Source organism: Plecotus auritus (genome assembly GCF_963455305.1).
Source record: "Plecotus auritus genome assembly, chromosome: 2".
In the NCBI taxonomy this organism is placed as follows: Eukaryota; Metazoa; Chordata; class Mammalia; order Chiroptera; family Vespertilionidae; genus Plecotus; species Plecotus auritus.
Genome location: NC_137771.1, coordinates 212,727,405 through 212,746,213, shown reverse-complemented (window position 1 = coordinate 212,746,213; position 18,809 = coordinate 212,727,405). Strand labels below are relative to the sequence as shown.

The 18,809-nt window shown below is 36.2% G+C and overlaps 1 protein-coding gene across 3 annotated transcripts in view; it reads left to right on the top strand.

The window, feature by feature from the left end:
* Window positions 1-18,809, top strand: part of TMPRSS15 (transmembrane serine protease 15) — a gene marked incomplete at both ends in the record, with an annotated part of 107,518 nt that overhangs the window by 36,395 nt on the left and 52,314 nt on the right. For all 3 annotated transcript variants that reach the window (XM_080655983.1, XM_080655982.1, XM_080655981.1), the window contains 5 exons: window positions 284-390; window positions 7,471-7,611; window positions 8,294-8,443; window positions 17,230-17,335; window positions 17,629-17,779. In XM_080655983.1, coding sequence (XP_080512109.1) covers window positions 284-390; window positions 7,471-7,611; window positions 8,294-8,443; window positions 17,230-17,335; window positions 17,629-17,779 — 655 coding nt within the window. The remainder of the gene's footprint in view (window positions 1-283; window positions 391-7,470; window positions 7,612-8,293; window positions 8,444-17,229; window positions 17,336-17,628; window positions 17,780-18,809) is intronic.

The following is an 18,809-nucleotide window of genomic DNA, read 5'->3' as shown; positions in this document are numbered from 1 at the left end:
GAATGTGGAATGGTGATTGCCAGGGACTGGGGGCGGGTAAAATGGGGAGTTACTGTTCACTGGGTACAGTTTCAGTCATGCCGGTTGAAAAAGTTCTAGGGATCTGCCACACAACATTGTAATAGCTATCAATACCACACCATACACTGAAAATGTTACTGAGAGTGTTGATCTTATGTTGTGTTTACTACGTACAATGAGAAAAATGCATTCAAATTCTAGACTGCATTAAGAGTTGTAACAATTGTTCAGTGTAATAACCTATTTTTTGCTTTTACTTTAGTGTAAAACAAGGACTTTCCATTGAACTGAGCTTCGATTCCTTTAACATATATTATACAGATACATTAAATATCTATGAAGGCGTGGGTTCAAGCAAGATTTTAAGAGGTAAGTTAATACAAAAATACAATCCATTATTAGAATAAAAATGAGAAACTGGAAGGGTGTGTTTTCTCTTTATTTTGAACTACATGTAGACTCAAACTTCAAGTTTTTAAAAGGAATAAACAAAACTGGTCCTCGTTAAAAAAAATAATAATAATTTAGTGCTCTATGCAATCAGTCTTATTAGTAGTAAAATAGTTACTATCTCACTTGATTCTATTCTACTTTATGTTATTTAAAAGCATGTAGAATTTTCCAAAAATATATATAATTGTATCTTTGTACTATGCTTTGTTTGCGTGTTACTTCTTCCCATTAAGTAAAACTCAGGCAAACACTAAAAAAATACTATGGTATATTTCTCTGACATTGCCTAGGTTATAAATTCATGGAACTCTTTTTCCTATTTTCAATATGCACTGTGTTCCTCTGTCTCTCTTGGGGCTATTACTAACGAAGTGGGTAAGACAATGACTAGCAAGAATGGTAATTGGTAGATGTGGCTAGTGTTGTTACCACATAACCTTTTGTCATTAAATACCTGGACATTGATGGAAACTGAGGAGAGGGCAGGGAATGCACTAACTTAAATGTACCCTCCCCACTTTATTCCATATGACCCCAAAATAGTAGCCAACAAAGGAGTGAAATTCCAAGGGGAAATAAGGATGAAGAAGAGAATATGGAAGTGGAGTGAAAGGAATAACTAGTTGTCCTCATACTTTGGAGGAAAAGTCAAATAAAGAGCTAAGACGAAGTTGCAAATGACTCCTGTTATTATAACTGCATTTATTTTAATAATTTCAGCTTTCAAATTGTGCTTGTGGGACATGAGAAATGGATTCTATCTAATGAATGTTTTTGATTGATATATAGACTTGAGAAATATTTAAGATATAATAATAATATGTATTTTTTTCATCTTCACACGAGGATACTTTTCCATTTATTTTTAGAGAGAATGGAAAAGAGAGAGAGGGGAAAGGCAAAGAGAAATATTTATGTGTTTACATTGATTGGTTGCCTCCTGGGGGAGGAGCCTGCAACTGAGGTATGTGCCCTTGACTGGAATTGAACCCAGGACCCTTTGGTCCACAGTCCAACACTCTATCCACTGAGCCAAACTGGCTAGGGCAATAATATAGACTTTTTATTGGGTATTATTGGTGTGACACTGAGTGCTGTTTGTGGGTATTCTTATTTAGTATTTTCAATAAATATACAAATATGCATCACAGGAGAGGAAAATGAGGTATAAGAAATTAAGTAACCACAGGTCCATGAAGCTAGTTAACGCTGGAGGCAGGAATCAAACCCCAAATCTCTGACTTCAAACACAATGCATTTCTTCATTGTGCTTTAAAAGTCCCAAGTACAAATTCAATAATGAGCGTACATAAAACAGATGAACTCATGGTAAGTCACATTTGGTTTAATAAATGGGCCAAGCCATTTCATAATCTACTTATTTCTGCAGCTGATAAATCCAGTTCCTTAATATTATGTCAACATAAATATTTACTTAGATGGACAAATAAGCCAGTTCATATAAAATTCTCCAAGGGCTAATGTGATAATAATAATAAATTTTAGTGTACATCAATCACTGGCAATGTGCAAAGTAGTATTCTCAGCACTTTAATTTAACTCAATAAATATTCTCTAAAACCATATTGTGTAGGCGCTGTAAATGCTATACATGATGAAAGCTAATGTTGTAGAGATTAGCTGCCCAAAAGTGAAAGGTGTAAGGAACTCTTGTTCCTTTACTCTTCAAATACCTTGATTTGCCTAAATGATATTTTTATTTATTTCATATGGTTAGATTATCAGTCATTCATAAATAAATCTTAGAATTGTTAAGCATAATGATGTGAATAACACACAATTATAATAAATGCAATAAAGAAACAAATATCCAAATATAAAAAAATATGACAGTATATTTAAATAACAACAAATAGGTAGTTTAATGTTTAAGGGCTTTTTGAAATATAAATCTATTTTAAATTTTTGAAAGCTAAATAATTTAATTTTAACTTGGAAATTACATGAGAAATGACATTGACTACTAAAATTACATTTAAAATTTTTTAACTATACCTTTTCTCAAGAAAGGCAATAATATCTTAGCCTACCATCTAGCACAAAGCTTGACAAAAACTTCATATATGTTGATTTGAGTTTAAACAACAGGTTTAAATGTAATGATATTATTGTATGTAATTAATGAACAACAATATTATTTCTCATAACTCTAAAGTTACTTTTAGAATAATGCCAAGACCTGCATTTCTGATTCACAATCCCATATTTTTCTAAATGTTTTAGCAAGTTTCTTTATGTGAGAGATGCATACAAGATTCACTTTCATTAAAATTCCAGTTCAGAATGTATGTCTCAAATACTGTTATTATCCTTATCACGTTGAAAATATATAAATATATAAATATATAAATATTTTAATTAAAATCAGGAAAATAACATTATCTAAAGAAAGTAAAAGTATCCAGTACCGTAAAATAGTTCTTATATATTTGATTAGGAGTAAGTTAGTATAAACAAATTCTAAAGGCATTACTCAGTCGTTTTTATATGAAATCATGATGTAAAAATTCTCTAACTGGTAAAAAAGTGTCAGAGGAAGGTAGGCATTAGATAAAAGAAGATGATTTTGAGTGCAGTAGAGTTTTTCTAAATAATTATAGGAATTGATGTAAAGTCAGAATAGGTTGATGGAGAAGTATTTCAAAAGTGTTTTAGGTGCAATATTCTATTCAGTGATGGTAATAATTATCAATACTGGGTATGAAAATGGTGGAAGATTACAAGTTCCAAGTGTGCTAATTTAATGTTTTGTTCAGAAAAATGCATAGATATTTTGTGCATCCTCAAAGAAATTGAATAAAAATAGCCTGGGTGAGCACACTGAAATTGATTTCAAATTGCCAAGCTGAGAAAATGTATTTCTGAGTGTGTGGTTGATATGCCATTCTTTTTATCCCAAGCACTTAGCTGTCATTCAATTCCCCAATAACTGCTGACAACATATCCCTAATATTATAGCTTAACAGTTCAAGGCCATGCTTTTATTTTTTTAATTCTTTATTGTTTACTAGTAAAGTATTGCATATGAATCATTTTTCCCCCATTGACCTCTCCCTGCTCATTCCCACTCCCCCCCCCCCAGCACATGCCCTCACCCCCCTACTGACTGTGTCCATGGGTTATGCTTATATGCATGCTTACAAGCCCTTTGGTTGATCTCTCACCTCCTCCCCGCAGCCCCTCCTGCCCCCACCACAACTCCCTCCACCAGCCCCTGAGATTGATGGTCTGTTCAATGCTTCTATGTCTCTGGATCTATTTTAGTTCATCAGTTTATGTTGTTCATTCCATTCCGTACTAGAAGTCCGGTGCACAACATTCATGCACTGTGGGGGGATGTCCCCCAGCATGGCCTGCGCCCTCTCATAGTCTGGAACCCCTCAGGGGATGTCCACCACCTGCCAGCTTAGGCCCGAGGGGATCAGTCCTAAGCCGGCAGTCAGATATCCTTCTTGCAGTCTGGGGCTCTCACAGTCCGGGACCCCTCACTCCTTACCTCCCGCCTGCAGTGCAGCGGAGGCGGGAGAAGCTCTCTCCACCACTGCTGCGCTCATCAGCCCTGAGCCCAGCTTCTGGTTGAGCGGCGCTCCCCCTGTGGGAGCACACTGACCACCAGGGAGCAGCTCCTGCATTGAGCATCTGCCCTCTGGTGGTCAGTGTGCATAATAGTGACCAGTCGATCTGCTGTTTGGTCAATTTGCATATTAGGGTTTTATTATATAGGATATGAGTGAAATGCTGTGATATTTATCTTTCTCTGACTGGCTTATTTCACTTAACATAATGGTCTCCAGGTCCATCCATGCTGTTGCAAATGGAAAAAGTTCCTTCTTTTTTACAGCAGTGTAATATTCCATTGTGTAGATGTACCACTGGTTTTTAATGGATTCATCTGCTGATGGGCACTTAGGCTGTTTCCAAATGTTAACTATTGTAAATTGTGCTGCTATGAACATAGGGATGCATATGTCCTTTCTGTTTTCTTGGGATATATTTCTAGAAGTGGGATTACTGGGTCAAATGGGAGCTCCATTTTTAATTTTCTGAGGAAATGCCATACTGTTTTCCGCAGTGGCTGCTTTTAAAAGTTAAGCACACATGAGTATAATAAACATAGTGGATCTTCCTGAATTGTCAACTTACCCTACAACAAAAATAATCATATTGTGGATATGGGATTAACTAATACATGCAAATATTTTTCAAAATCAAGCATTTTGATTAACTTTGTACTTTTATTCAAACACTTTTGTGTTAACTTGGAAGTGCCCATTCACTCACTTCTGTTGATAGGATTACTTATATAAAAAAGTTTAACAAGCACTGATTTAAGTGCTGGTCTTCCCAGAGGCTCTCAAAGACTTTCCAATCATAGTGCCCAGATAAATTAAAGATGATTTCCTCATACTCCAGATAGACCTTCTTGATGCCCCTATGGCATTTCTCCCATATCGATTAATTCCAAAGTTATTTTTCTATAATTCACCAATCTGAACTTTTCTAATAGGGCGACCTGGTTATTTCTTCCCCATGTCACCGGCACTTAACACCATACCAAATTAATCATGAGCACTCAACAAAATGTTTATAACATACAAAGACCATACTCCAAGGGCAGAATTTCTTCTCCTGTAAATTGGATGGAATCCAATATTTTGGGGCTATGTCTTTAGACTCATACTCTGTAGAAAGTGTCTTTCCTGCCCATCGCCCTCCTTTCAGATTTCCTTGTATCTTATTCATGCTTCGTGCTGTTCTCTTTCACAAGACCTACTTGCCAGAGGCTGTGCTGTTAAAAGACAAATGATGAGTTTATTCACATTTAAATATGACTGTTTGGCCAGTATATGGAAATTAATATTTATAGAAGTGTAAGATGGTTTCAGTAGAAGCCAGTGGTTTTTCATAAGGAATTATTGTCTAAAAATGTATTGTATTTGCTCTAGAAAAATCCAGCCTTTAAAAATGTTTAGGGAACTTTTTTCCTTTCAACTTCAGACCTGATTCTTTTATGTAGGCAAACTCTGTCACTCTAGTTACTCATATATTAATCTGGCACCCAAATTTGCTTAAATGTTTCTGATGCTCTGGCAGAATGGCAGAGGCACAAAAAGCATTAGGCATAATCTCTGTGTTTTCAGGGCTTACAGCCCATTTAGGGAGAAGGAGACATGATGGGATTTATTGAGCATTTACTATACACCAGTCACTGTAACACATGAAAGTTACTCATTTCCTTTTTATTGCAAACCTCTATGGAAAGTATTATTATATTATAACAGAGGACCCTGAGACATGGAGAAGGCTAGTAAGATATGGAGTCAGAACTAACTCTCATGCTGACTCTGGAGCCCCTCCTCTTAATCACTACCTGCTGCTATCTTCCTGGAGGCAACAGGTACGTGCCTTCCACTGGATCCACGTTCTGAGACTCCTTTTAGTCAAGGAGGCTTTAAGAATCTGATGAAAGTTTATAAAGTCTCTACAGACACAAACATGCTACACCATTTCCAGAAGTTTGTGTGTATCTCTGGAGCATGATAATGGGCCTCAGGACATAAGTCTCTGAACTATCTAGACTAGTACAATACCATTAGAAAGCCTGAGGATCCCACACAGTACAAGCATCCAGGGTGCCACTGAACCACATTCAGACCCAACCAGAAGCCATTGTCCAAAAACAGTCCCATTGCTATGCAAAGGAAAGCCAGAAAGAGAGAGTTAGATGGGTTTGAAGCAAAGTTTCGAGGATAGTCACATGGTTCAAGCAACTAGATACTTATGGACTACAAAGATTTTCAATATTAGAGTTATTTGGGTTGTACAGTTATATAAAAGTCATGGTGGGAGGAGTCTAAATCAATGTAGTTCTTTGTGAGAAAATGCTGGAAGAATGACATGCAACATTTTTGAGGCAAAGAGCAAGATGTGAATCAACACTTGTCCATGATGTTCTTTCTTTTATATTCTATTGAAATCATCACTTATGTATCACTTTCTTTACTAACTTTTACATGATAAGCACAGAATTTTCAATAGTTCATAAAAGGGTCTTTCTTTAGAACACAATAAGGTGCTTTGTCTCCAACCTGCAAGTGTGATACTTTTCAGAAACCTAAATCTGATACCCAGTTCAGATTATCAAACAAAAATGCTAAACCTTTATTTTCAACCTAGTTGCTCTCCCATGAAAGTTTAATATTTTAGATAGTCTGTATATCTGTTTACACATTATATGCATATCTTGGCTTCATACATTTAAAATTCAGAGTTTTCCCCCTGAGAACCAAATTTTACCCCTTTAGAAGCAATATCGTCCCCTTTGTGAATGTATATGTTAAAGTATACATTTGTTTAAAAACAAATTTCATATAACAATAATTTTTGTAAATCAATATGAGTATTTTCTATATCCTAAGCACTATTCTAACTTTTGAGAATCATAAGTCTGGAAAAATATTCCTTACATAGGTTAAAGTCAAGACAAAAAATGATAAAACCAATATGCAATAGAAATAATATAATCAATGTAAGTCAATATACAAAATCAACCTAAAGTAGAAAAAATCCTGAAGTCACCACATATTATTTTGAGGTCCTACAGTTACTAGTATATGGATAAAGAACCAAAGAAGTGCTCTTGTTTCTATTATTGTGACAGAGTTTAGCCCCTGTTAGCATAGCATGTTTCTTAGACAAATTTTTTTCAGTAAAGAATGCATATATTTATGTGTATATGGAGTAGCTAAGTAATTAAAAATTAAAATGTAGTTTTTTCAAGCCATAAACATGTATAATAATTTGTTTTTCTAATGCTTAGAAGAAGAGTCATTTAAAATAAAATTAATTAATCCTATGATTAATGTTTTTAGTTACCTGAGTGGTATTATATAGATTGATAGTAGATTGATAGATCAATAGATGGGTGGATGGATGGATGGATAAATAGATATGTACTTCCATTTTCTTTTGTAGCTGCTCTCTCGGAAACTAATCCTGGCACAATTAGAATTTTTTCCAACCAAGTTACTGCCACCTTTCTTATAGAATCAGATGAAAATGATTATATTGGCTTTAGAGCAGCATACAGTGCATTTAACAGCAGAGGACTTAATAGTAAGTATTCTTTATTCTTTAGCCTTCGCAGCTCCAGATACTTTAATATTGTAATGGAATTTTAAAAGTAGCAGAACAGAACATTTTAGAACAAGTTTGTAATCTGTTTTATTAGACAAGTTTTTTTAATGAATATCTCTTATGTATACCTCTCTCTACTTAATACTTAGAAAGGAATGAGTAATTAGAAGAGAGTTAATATTCTTCAAAAGAATCAGAGAACCAATTTGAGGAAAAATATAAATCAATAAGATAATTAAATTTTATATACTGCAAGAATTCAAAGTTTTTAAATTAGCTTAAAACTGATTCTGTGGGTGTTCTACACTAACTTCTTTTTTACTAGAGTACCAACATTAGTAACAGGGAGAAAGCAAAATATGGGACAAAGTTTATGTAGGTAAGCCAATGGAGGTAAGATGTAAAATTAAAAACCAAGAAGCTTATCTTTGCTAAAGTTTTCATGGGGTTTAAGAAAGATATTATTCTAAAACAGTTGGCACAAAAAGTTGGATTTTTTAACTAAATGGAGTGAAACAGAGTTAAGATAAATTAAAAAGGAAGATTTTGTGCATGCCACTTAATTATAACCTCTATAAGCTTAGATTATTTTCAATGCAATCTGTTACAACTAGTCACATGTGGACTAAATTTGAAATTTTTTCTTTTTTTTAATTCACAGATTATGAGAAAATTAACTGTAATTTTGAAGATGGCTTTTGTTTCTGGATCCAAGATCTAAATGATGACAATGAATGGGAAAGGGTTCGGGGCAACACCTTTCCTCCTTTCACTGGACCGGATTTGGACCACACTTTTGGCAATGTTTCAGGTATAATTCATATTTAATTCATAAGCCAAAAGGAAAGTGATGTGTGTTGTTTACTAGTGTAAAGTGCAAGACAGTCTTTTCAGATTTTCTTTTGTTTATAAATCATAAACTAATAAATGCATTTAAATGAAAATGGTTATCAAATATTCAGTAAAAGTGGGTGTTTCAAAAATATATTCTTTCCCCTATATATGTACAAGATGTTGAAAAGTGCACAAAGGCCATTAGAGACAAGGAAACTTGGGTTGTCACTCCAGATTTGGCCCCTATTAGCAATTAAGTGGACTTGTGTGCCGTCATTAACTTTCCTGAACTTTGGTCTACTTTGCCTTAACTTCATATTCTGATTGTTCATTGTTAGCGATAGAAATACAATTCATTTTTATATAATCTTGTACCCTGTGGACTTATTGAACTTATTATTAGCTGTAATAGTTTTTAAGAATGCCTTGGAATTTTTAATGTACAATATCATGCTATCTTAAAATAGAGACAGGTTTACTTATGAGTGTTAGGTCGCCGAAGGAGGAATGCACGAGGCCAGAGTGGTGAGGGATTGTGAATTTATTTGATCATCTGCACACCAAGTGGCTGAGCCTGGATGGCTCCATCACCCAGTGACTGGAGTCAGAGCCTTTTAAAGGACTTTTGGCGGGTTTTTTCTGGGTGGAGACTTCTTTATGCACACCCTGAGGGGAGAGAATGGAATGTGATTGCAGCAAGTGAAATGTGGTCTCAGCAAAGGGAATGTCCATAGTGAAATGGCCTGAAAAGCCAGTTCCCGGGGGAGGGGTATCAATTCAATTGCTCCATCAAACCTAACAATGAGAAGCTGTTTTAGTCCTTTCATGCTGTTATAATGAATACCACTGGTTGATTGACTTAAACAACAAACATTTATTTTTTACAGTTCTGAAGTCTGGAAGTCCAAGGTCAGGGTGCCAGCATGGTATGGTTCTTGTGAGAACCCTTTTTCTGGTTCACAGACAGCTGTCTTGAGAACGAGAGAGAGAGAGAGAGAGAGAGAGAGAGAGAGAGAGAGAGAGAGAGAGAGAAGGGAGGGTGGGAGTCGAAGGAAGGAAGGAAGGAAGGAAGGAAGGAAGGAAGGAAGGAAGGAAGGAAGGAAGGAAGGAAGGAAGGGAAAGAAAGCTCTCTCCTTGTCTCTTTCTATAAGACACTAATCCCACCATGAAAGCTCCAACCTAAAGACTTAATTACCTCCCAAAGACCCCATCTCCAAATACCATCATATTGGGGATTAGGGTTTCAACACATAAATTGGGGGGCCGGGGGGAAGGGGACAGGGTATACAATCATTCAGTCCATAGCAGAAGTATTGTGATTTGTAAGTACATTTTTTCATGTGAATGTGATATTAGAGTTCGATTTTTGGTGGGAACATTAACATTGGAGATAATAATATTTGACTGATAAAACCAGAAATCACAGGGATTATCATGAGATAAGGAGCTCATAGTAGAAAGACCACCCATAAAAACCTTGGAAGCGTGTACTCATAATACCAAATGTAATCACTGAATAGAAAGTTACAAATGTAGAGGTAATGTAGATCTTACAAAGTAAGGAAAATTACAGAAAGGATGGAAATTTGTGCATTTAGATAATTTTCTTAGACAAAAATCCATCCTACAATATGATTTGTGTGTAGGTTACTGATTAGAGTATGATTCAATTAAAAAAGCACAAAAATCTTCCTCTAACCATGCATTAATCTAGGCATCAAGGACTATGTATCACTACTTTTAAGAAGTCTGTCCAGCCCTGGCTGGTTTGCCTGAGGATTCAGGGGTCCCAGGTTCCATTCCAGCCAAGGGCACATGCTCGGATTGCAGGCTCGATACCTCCCAGTAGGGGGTGTGCAGGAGGCAGCCAATAGATTCTCTCTCATCATCGATGTTTCTATCTCTCTATCCCTCTCCTTTCCTCTCTGAAATAAAAAAATATATATAATAAGTTTAAAAAAAAAAAGAAGTCTGTCCAGAACCTCCAAGTTAAAACCCTCCTTTCTGTTAAGTATTATAAGCACCTCTTTTGTTTTTCTTATAACTTGGCATTATATTTGCTTTCTTATTTGTTTCTCTTCACCAGTGTTCTTTTCAGGAACAAGAATATTGTCTTTTTTAAAATCTTTTAATTCTTAGTACATTTTAAGTACCTAAATCTAATTTATATATCCTATCTCATAGAAGAGTAATATGCAAATTGACCATCACTCCAACACACAAGATGGCTGCCCCCATATGGTCAAAGATGGCTGACCCCATGTGGAGACAAGATGGCCACCAGAAGATGGCCAGCAGAGGAGGGCAGTTGGGAGGGACCAGGCCTGCAAGGGAGGACAATTGTGGGAGATCAGGCCAGCAGGAGAGGGCAGTTAGGGGTGACCAGGCCTGCAGGGGAGGGCAGTTAGGGGCAATCAGACTGGTAAGGGAGTAGTTAGACATCAATCAGGCTAGCAGGGGCGTGGTTAGGGGGTGATCAGGCTGGCAGGCAGAAGTGGTTAGGGGCAATCAGGAAGGCAGGCAGGCGAGCAGTTGGGAGCCAGCAATCCTGGACTGTGAGAGGGATGTCCGACTGCCCTTTTAGGCCCGATCCCGGTAGGACATCCCTTGATGGGTCCCTGATTGGAGAGGGTGCAGGCTGGGCTGAGGGACACATCCCCTTGTGCACAAATTTCATGCACTGGGTCTCTAGTGTGCATATATATATATATATAGAATATGTAAATGAATGTACAACTTAGACTCAATAAATCATTTCTGAATGAATGGGTTATTAACTAAATGAAATTGCTTATAACATAAAAAGGATCTGAGCATATGTGCATTATAATTGATTATCAATGCCCACTTCTTTTACAAATATCAATATTCTCCTTTTTATAACCTGAAAAGTAAATGGCTGATTTAATGTCAAATGTGAATTACATCTAGTAAGAGGACACTAAAGAATTAATTTTCTTTCAGCGTAGAAATATACCTGACTAATCTTTAAACAATGGCATTGCTAGAATAACACAATATGGTACATCACACTACTTCAACTTGATCAAAATATTTCTTAGTAGAAAGTAATTACTTTTCATCTATTTCCATGCTCATCACTAAAAGCCCCATTCACGTTCTTCGTCTACTCCTTCATTCACGAAGAATCTGCTGAGCCCCAGCCCTATTTAGGCTCTCAAAATATATCTGTGAACAAAATAAACCAGCTTTTCTGCTGTCATGGAACAGATTCTAGCAAAGAAAACGAGAAAATAAGCCATATGCATGACATCTGATTACATTTGGGGGGTATATTAAACGTGAAAGAGTACTTCAGGACAATATACAGTTTGGTAAGGGCAAGGGGGAAGGCAGGCGTTGAGGTACTATATTGCAAATTAAAATAGGGTGGTCATGTGAGGGCTCATGGAAAAAGTGACATTTGAATCAAAACTTTAAGGAATTGAAGGAATTAGACATATAGATTATTCCAGACAGAGGGACCAAAGCAGAGCAAAGGGCACATGCCTGACCTGTTTGAAGAAAAGGCAGGAGGCCACCAGCATGGCCAGCGTAATGCAAATAGACAGAGCCAGTATGCTTCAGATGAAATGGGTCTTCTGTGGCTTTGGCTTTTTTTCTCAGTGAAATGGGGAGCTATGGGAGGTTCTTGAGCATAGAAGTGACAAGATTCACACTGACTGGTAGAATCGTTTGAAGGACAAGAATGATGTCAGAGAGACTAGTGGAAGGCGATTGCCTGAGCCCTAGAGGAGAACATGGGATTGTCAGATCAGTGAGAGCAGATGTGGTGAGAAGAAGGTCAGATTCTGTATCAAATCTGAAAGTTAACAGGATCCTGCTAAGTGAGTTACCAGTGTGGACCTATGAACAAAACAATATGTACTCTGCATAGATGGGCAATCCCAATAAACCAAACATGTTTATTATTAAAAATTATGACATTCATAGTCTTGATTAATCTTCTTTGAATAAGTTATTTCTCAGGGCCCAATTCTCCGTGGATGCATTTGTCACCTACACAGCTGAAGACTAACTCTGAAGTGATAATCACCCCGACCTTCTAAAGAAGACTGACCTAAAACAGTCAAATAATTGGACCACTTTTTCCCTTTACTGTAATAAAAAAAGCCTCTCCCCCACTTGAACAGGAGTAGTTAGAGGGAAGTGCAGAAAGCATTTATAGCTATTCACAGTGACAGGCGCCTTTTATGTAGTTGAAATCTTTGATGTTCAAATTATCATTTCTTCTACTTTTATGTCATCAGAATAAGAGATAAAATAATTTCACTGATATGTGAAGACTGTAAGTATATTACAGGAGAGACATGGTGCGGCTTGCCAACAGATTAAATAACTGAAGAAACAAGATGAAACTGACCAAAGTGAAGCAGGTCGAATGTCAGGTAGAGGTTTTAAATAGTCGGGTCAGAAGTGAAGTCTCGGGAGAAAGTCGTGTAGCGGGAGTTATTTAAAGGGAGACCAGTCGGAGCAGTTCAGAGCCCTACAGAGGCAGCCGTGTAATGAGAATGGATGATAGGGCTTAATAGGTCTTCTCCAATGCTCAGACCAGCGATTTTCTAATCTACCAGTCATTTCCTCCCCATCCCACCCCACCCCACTGGGGCATTTTTCTTCCAACCTGCTTTTTATGTCAAAACATCCTACCTCTGAAGTGGAAGAGAATTCAGTCTCTCCTGCTGCGTGTTCCCCTTATCCTTGCAGGGGTTTTTGTTCTCTGCCTCCACTTCAGATGACAGGGAAGTCTGAATGGAGCAGATAACCTTTGAATTGACATTGCTTTGGGGAAGCACTCCGAAGCCCCTTTACTTTTGGAGTTTTTGTGAAGCACTCTCTCCTGGCGGAGTCCCAGCTCCTAAATCTCTGCACTAAAGGCTCAGCGTGCCTCTGAACCTCTCAGAGGCAACGGGGATTGATGGAGACTCTGAGCAGCATCTCAGGATGCTCAGAAGTAGCCCATTTGTTCAGAATAATTAAAGAAAATGAGGTTAGTAACGTGAAAATTTCCGAAGTGTAGAGGTCACTAAAGAAGACAGACTTGGTTGGCCTTTGTCAATGAAATCACAGTTGTGTCTGGTGCTTGGAGGTTCGCATAGTGTAGTAGGAAAGATCAGTACCATAGAGACCCTGAAGTCTCAGCTAGGTTTAAGTCTCAGCTCTGCCATTTCAGCAAGTTATCTGTCTTCGCTTCTCAGCTCCCTCATCGGGACAGTGGAGCTGATGGCAACAGACCCTGACTTTAGAGGCATGTTATGAGCATTAAACTGATGATTGTGTTTTAAAAATAGAAAAATGTCTGACACGTGAAATGTGCTATATAAAATGTTGGTATTATGATGAGTTTCTTTTCATGCCACAAGGACTCAACAGACACATATTGGCTGTGGTATTGTTCTAAGTGGTATGCTGGGGAGGAAAATATTATACTGTTGAATTTTTAAAAATAACTTAAGTCATTTAGGTATCTGCATTTCATTTAGCATATAAACGTTTTTATAAAATAAGTATAACTCTGGTGATTTCAAAGTAATTATCTTTATTTCTTTATGTGTCCTGTGATGTTGAATTTTAGAAAATAATATTACTTTTTAATATGAATAGAATCTAAATTGGATCATTCTCCAATCTAAAACTTTCAATATTTATCTACTGGGTTCAGCTGGTTTTACATATGCACTCAGAATTTACAAAGTGATTTATATCAGCCTATTTTCTTCTTGAGAAGGATTTCTAAATTTCCACAAAGTTCTACTATCTCTTGAGTTGCTGCTGTCTCTACATCAGCTTCAGCATGTATCCCGTGCTTTTTCTCTTTAATTGGGCTCCTGAGTCGGGGAAGGCTAGGGTCAGTTCATGGACAAATTAGCAGAAAAGAGAGAAGGATGTTATAAGAAAGACCCAATGGCTCAAGAAAGAGGTTCACTGTGTGCTTAAATTGACAAAATGTATTCAATTTTCTGGGTTTTAAGATGACTCCAGTTAATTCCAAGAACTCTCAAGGACGTTTAAGAAAGTTGAAGGATTTTAAAATAAATTATCATACGAGTATAGAAATTCTCATATAGTAATGAAAAATATCTATTTAATCATTGTGTAGTACTTCAATAAATTTAAAAATGAAAAAGCAAGTCAAATTAGTGTGACATGAATCTACATAGTATAGCATTAAAGAACATTTAGCTAATCCATATAAAGAATTCAAAAATTTACCAAAAGTCACCCTAGCTGGTTTGGCTCAGTGGATAGCGCATTAGCCCGTGGATTGAAGGATCCCAGGTTCAATTCCAGTCAAGGACATGTACCTTAGTTACAGACTCCTTCCCTGGTTGGAGCCTGTGTGGGAGGCAACCAATCAATGTGTCTCTCTCACATCCATGTTTCTCTGTCTCTCCCCCTCCCTTCCACTCTCTCTAAAAATCAATGGGAAAATATATTCAGGTGAAGATTAACATTAAAAAAAATTACCAAATGTCTTTCCTTTTTGTAAAGTTTTAGCAAATTTAAAAAGTCGCATTTGGACATAAGCATATACGAGTTTTAAGTGACATCCGAGAAGTACACTTGTAACTGAGAATCAAAAAAAGGAGTGGCCACATCTAATTACAAAGACCAAGAGAGGCCTTTTGAAGGAGATAGTAATCTGATTTAAATTACTTCAAAAATTAATAGGATTTGACAGGTACAATTGGGAGAGAAAGTAAAAGAATAGGAAAAGAAAAAAAAGTCATAAAATTTTGGGATCTTGAAAAATTAAAATAATCTAATTTTGTAGAAGTGCTTCATGTAAGTAGGTGAATTATAAGAACTATGACTAGAAAATGATATTGAAGTGCAAAATTCATAAGGTACTACAGTCTACATAATTATGTTTTACCTGGACAGTGATATAAAACTCATAACATCATGATTCTAAATCACATAAGAAAACTAATATATTACTGCTTAATAAGTAAATAATAAATTCAAAATATTTCAAATTTAACAATTTGACTATGAATATAGCTATATATAAATAAGAGCACAATGTGTGCTTATGTTATATAATTTCAGCTAACTAGAAATATTTCTGAATTGGCTAGCCATTTTAGTACTTATTTTTGGCATTCAGTGGTATTTCAATTATTTCCTCCTCAACTATACGCTAAGCAACTAAAAGTAAGGTCAACTCAAAAAGAATTTGGAGTTGGGTATTTGGAGAGTGAATTCTTGAATATCTCCTCTGTATCTATACTACTTTTGTTAATAAGTTAAATTATTAAGCACTGACTATGGATGTAGCTAAAATAAGTACTCATGTGTTAAAATGTTAAATCTGCATTCTTTTATATTTGTAATCTAAATCCAAAGAATACAACTGTATTATTATATGTATTAATATATTTGCCCAGAATTACACCTTGATAAAATACTTATTTGTCTCACTGTTATAAATATACTTTGATATATGTATTGGTAGTTCTACTAGCATTTTTATTCATGCCTTATCCTTTTTATGTGTGTTATAAATAAATGTCAATTTTATATACCACATTGCCTATAAAAAATTATGTTGGAAAGCACAAGAGAGAAGATGCTTGATTTCAAATAAACACTAAATATTAGCATTTTACAAAGAATGAGGCCTGGTGCATGAAATTCGTGAACTCAGCGAGGTCCTTCTCCAGGCCTATGCCCACTTGCAGTCCGGGAGCCTTCAGGGGATGTCCAGCTGTAGGCTTAGGCCTGCTACCCGGGCCGCAGCCGGCAGTCAGACATCCTTAGCACTGTAGCTCACCAGCCGTGAGCATCTGCCCTCTGGTGGTCAGTGCACATCATAGGGACCGGTCATTCCACCATTTGGTCGATTTGCATATTAGCCTTTTATTATACAGGATTACATTTCAATAAAATTAGATTTATCTAATATTTGTTTTATATTTTGTTACATGATTCTTATTTTCTGTCATAATGTCTGAACTGCAAACTAAGAATTAAACTATTTAAATTCCCCTAAAAAAAATGTTCAAGTTAGTCTCACCCCAAAAACTCTTTCCACACTTCATATGACTAAAATCATTGGTTGGAATAATGAATTTCAGATCTGAGAGTACTTTTTTTCAGTAACCTGAGCTATTTAGAAAGCTTTTATGTGGATTAGCATGCTATCTGCTTCTCTGTGATCTGATTAGTTATCATTCAAAGGAATATGGAAGATGAAACCATTATAAAATTAGGTAATTTCTTATTTAGAGAAATACAGTACAGTCAATGGACTAAAAATCTGATGGTCTTTGAAACTCTCGACTTTGTCTTCAAATCTGTAAATACTTGCATGTATCAGGAGTTATCCCACTGGTATATCTAAATGCCCTCATGGACTGATGGTCTCTAAGGAGTAAAATAATTAAAACATCTAATAAATGGGAAATAAAGAGGTATCTGGACGTGATAATATGATGAAACAATCACATTGAGCCAATCAATATGTCAGACTTTGATATATTCTTGGTAGTGCTCCAGTGCAAGGCTCTTGTTTTATAAATTGGAAGGTCCAGAGTTGAGAAGTGACTCTCCTAAATAACTATTTGTTATGCCAGAGACGGTGCCTTCTGGGTTTCAATCTAATGTCCTTTGTGCTCTACCCTAATATATTTTCTCAGATTTTCACTTTAAAGTTGTTCTTTTCTGCTTATGAATATCTCATGTAATGAAAATACTAATATTTAAGTGAAGAAAAACTTTTTTTTGTTGGTTTTACAGGATTTTACATTTCTACCCCAACTGGACCAGGGGGGAGACCAGAAAGAGTAGGACTTTTAAGCCTCCCTTTGAACCCCACTATGGAACCAGTCTGCCTTAGTTTCTGGTATGTTGCAGGCCCATGTTAAATACCATATTATTTAATGAGTAACATTGCCTTTCTCATGTTGCCAGGCTCAGATTTCCCAAAGTTGTTATCCCAAGTTTTGATGAATTCACCATTACTTTTCCAATTGATAAAGAAGTAAGATGTTGGCAGACTCCCCACCTCTTCTGCATCAACTCCCTCACAAGGGAAAAGGGGGCATTTCAAAGACAGTTAAGGATTTAGAAGAACCCATAAATGCCTTTATTCTAATGTTGTAGGAATCCAATCATTTTTGCTTGTTTCCAAACTAGGTATCACATGTATGGTGAAAATGTCTATAAATTAAACATTAATATCAGCAGTGACCAAAACATGGAGAAGATCATTTTCCAAAAGGAAGGAAATTATGGAAATAATTGGAATTATGGACAAGTAACAATAAATGAAACCGTGGAATTTAAGGTCAGCAAAATATTTTGTGTTTTAAAATCATTTATTTGTATTCTAAAAATGGTGATATAATTATAGTTTATGGTGATATGCTGAAAAACTTAATTTATTTTCTAAATATAGCAAAGACACTTTCCTAATCCACCTTCTATTTTTAATCTTTGAGTGCCTCTATTTTTATTTATTCATTGACTTATTAAAAACCACTCATTGAGGAACAATTTGCTTCAGGATAGTACTACTTATAAAGAGCCATACAATCCATGGAAACTTTGTAGGATAGTTCAGCTTTTTTCAGCAATATCCTAGCACAAGCTAACTGTGTCCTCCTATGACCCTGCCTAATTAGACTTCCAACTTTTTACAAATACCACCTGTATCAGCCATGCATTTTTCTGGGGAATATCCTTTCCTATCAGCATATGCACACCTGTCAGTATCCATCCACCCTGCCTCACTGTGACTTAATCTGCATTTCCTTTAAAAACAAATTCTATGAGCTGTGTCATTGGGAAATCTCCAATCATTTATTTCACATTAGGGTGAGTTAATTTTTCAGATAACAGCTTAATGTGTTCTCTTCCTAAGGGCATTTACAATTAAAATATGGGGTGATATAGGCTAATAGTTGGACCAAATAACAATGTTTTATTTGGGCAACTTCAGACAAGAGAGTGTAACTTTTAGAAGATGTATTTTTGGATCGAGGTTGTCCTTGAAAGCCTTCAGTTTTCTCCTGTGACTTTGTATAAAGTGGGCAATAATCAATGACCCTCGCCTGTATTTCTTCCATTTTTCTTTCCTTTGTCCTTTTTCCTTTTTTTGGATTTTATCCTTCCATTCTAAGAAGTCCTTTTTCCCTCTCCATCTCTGGTGGCTTTATGATAATTTAAGGAAGGGTAAAGGAAACGGAACCTCAAGGGAACCCAGAAACTAGCAGAAGCAGGGACGTAAGCACTGCAGTGGCCAGTTCTGGCTCCAACTCACTGAACATGTTTTTTAAAGTAATAGAACTGGAGCCACTTTTTCAAAGGTAGCTCCT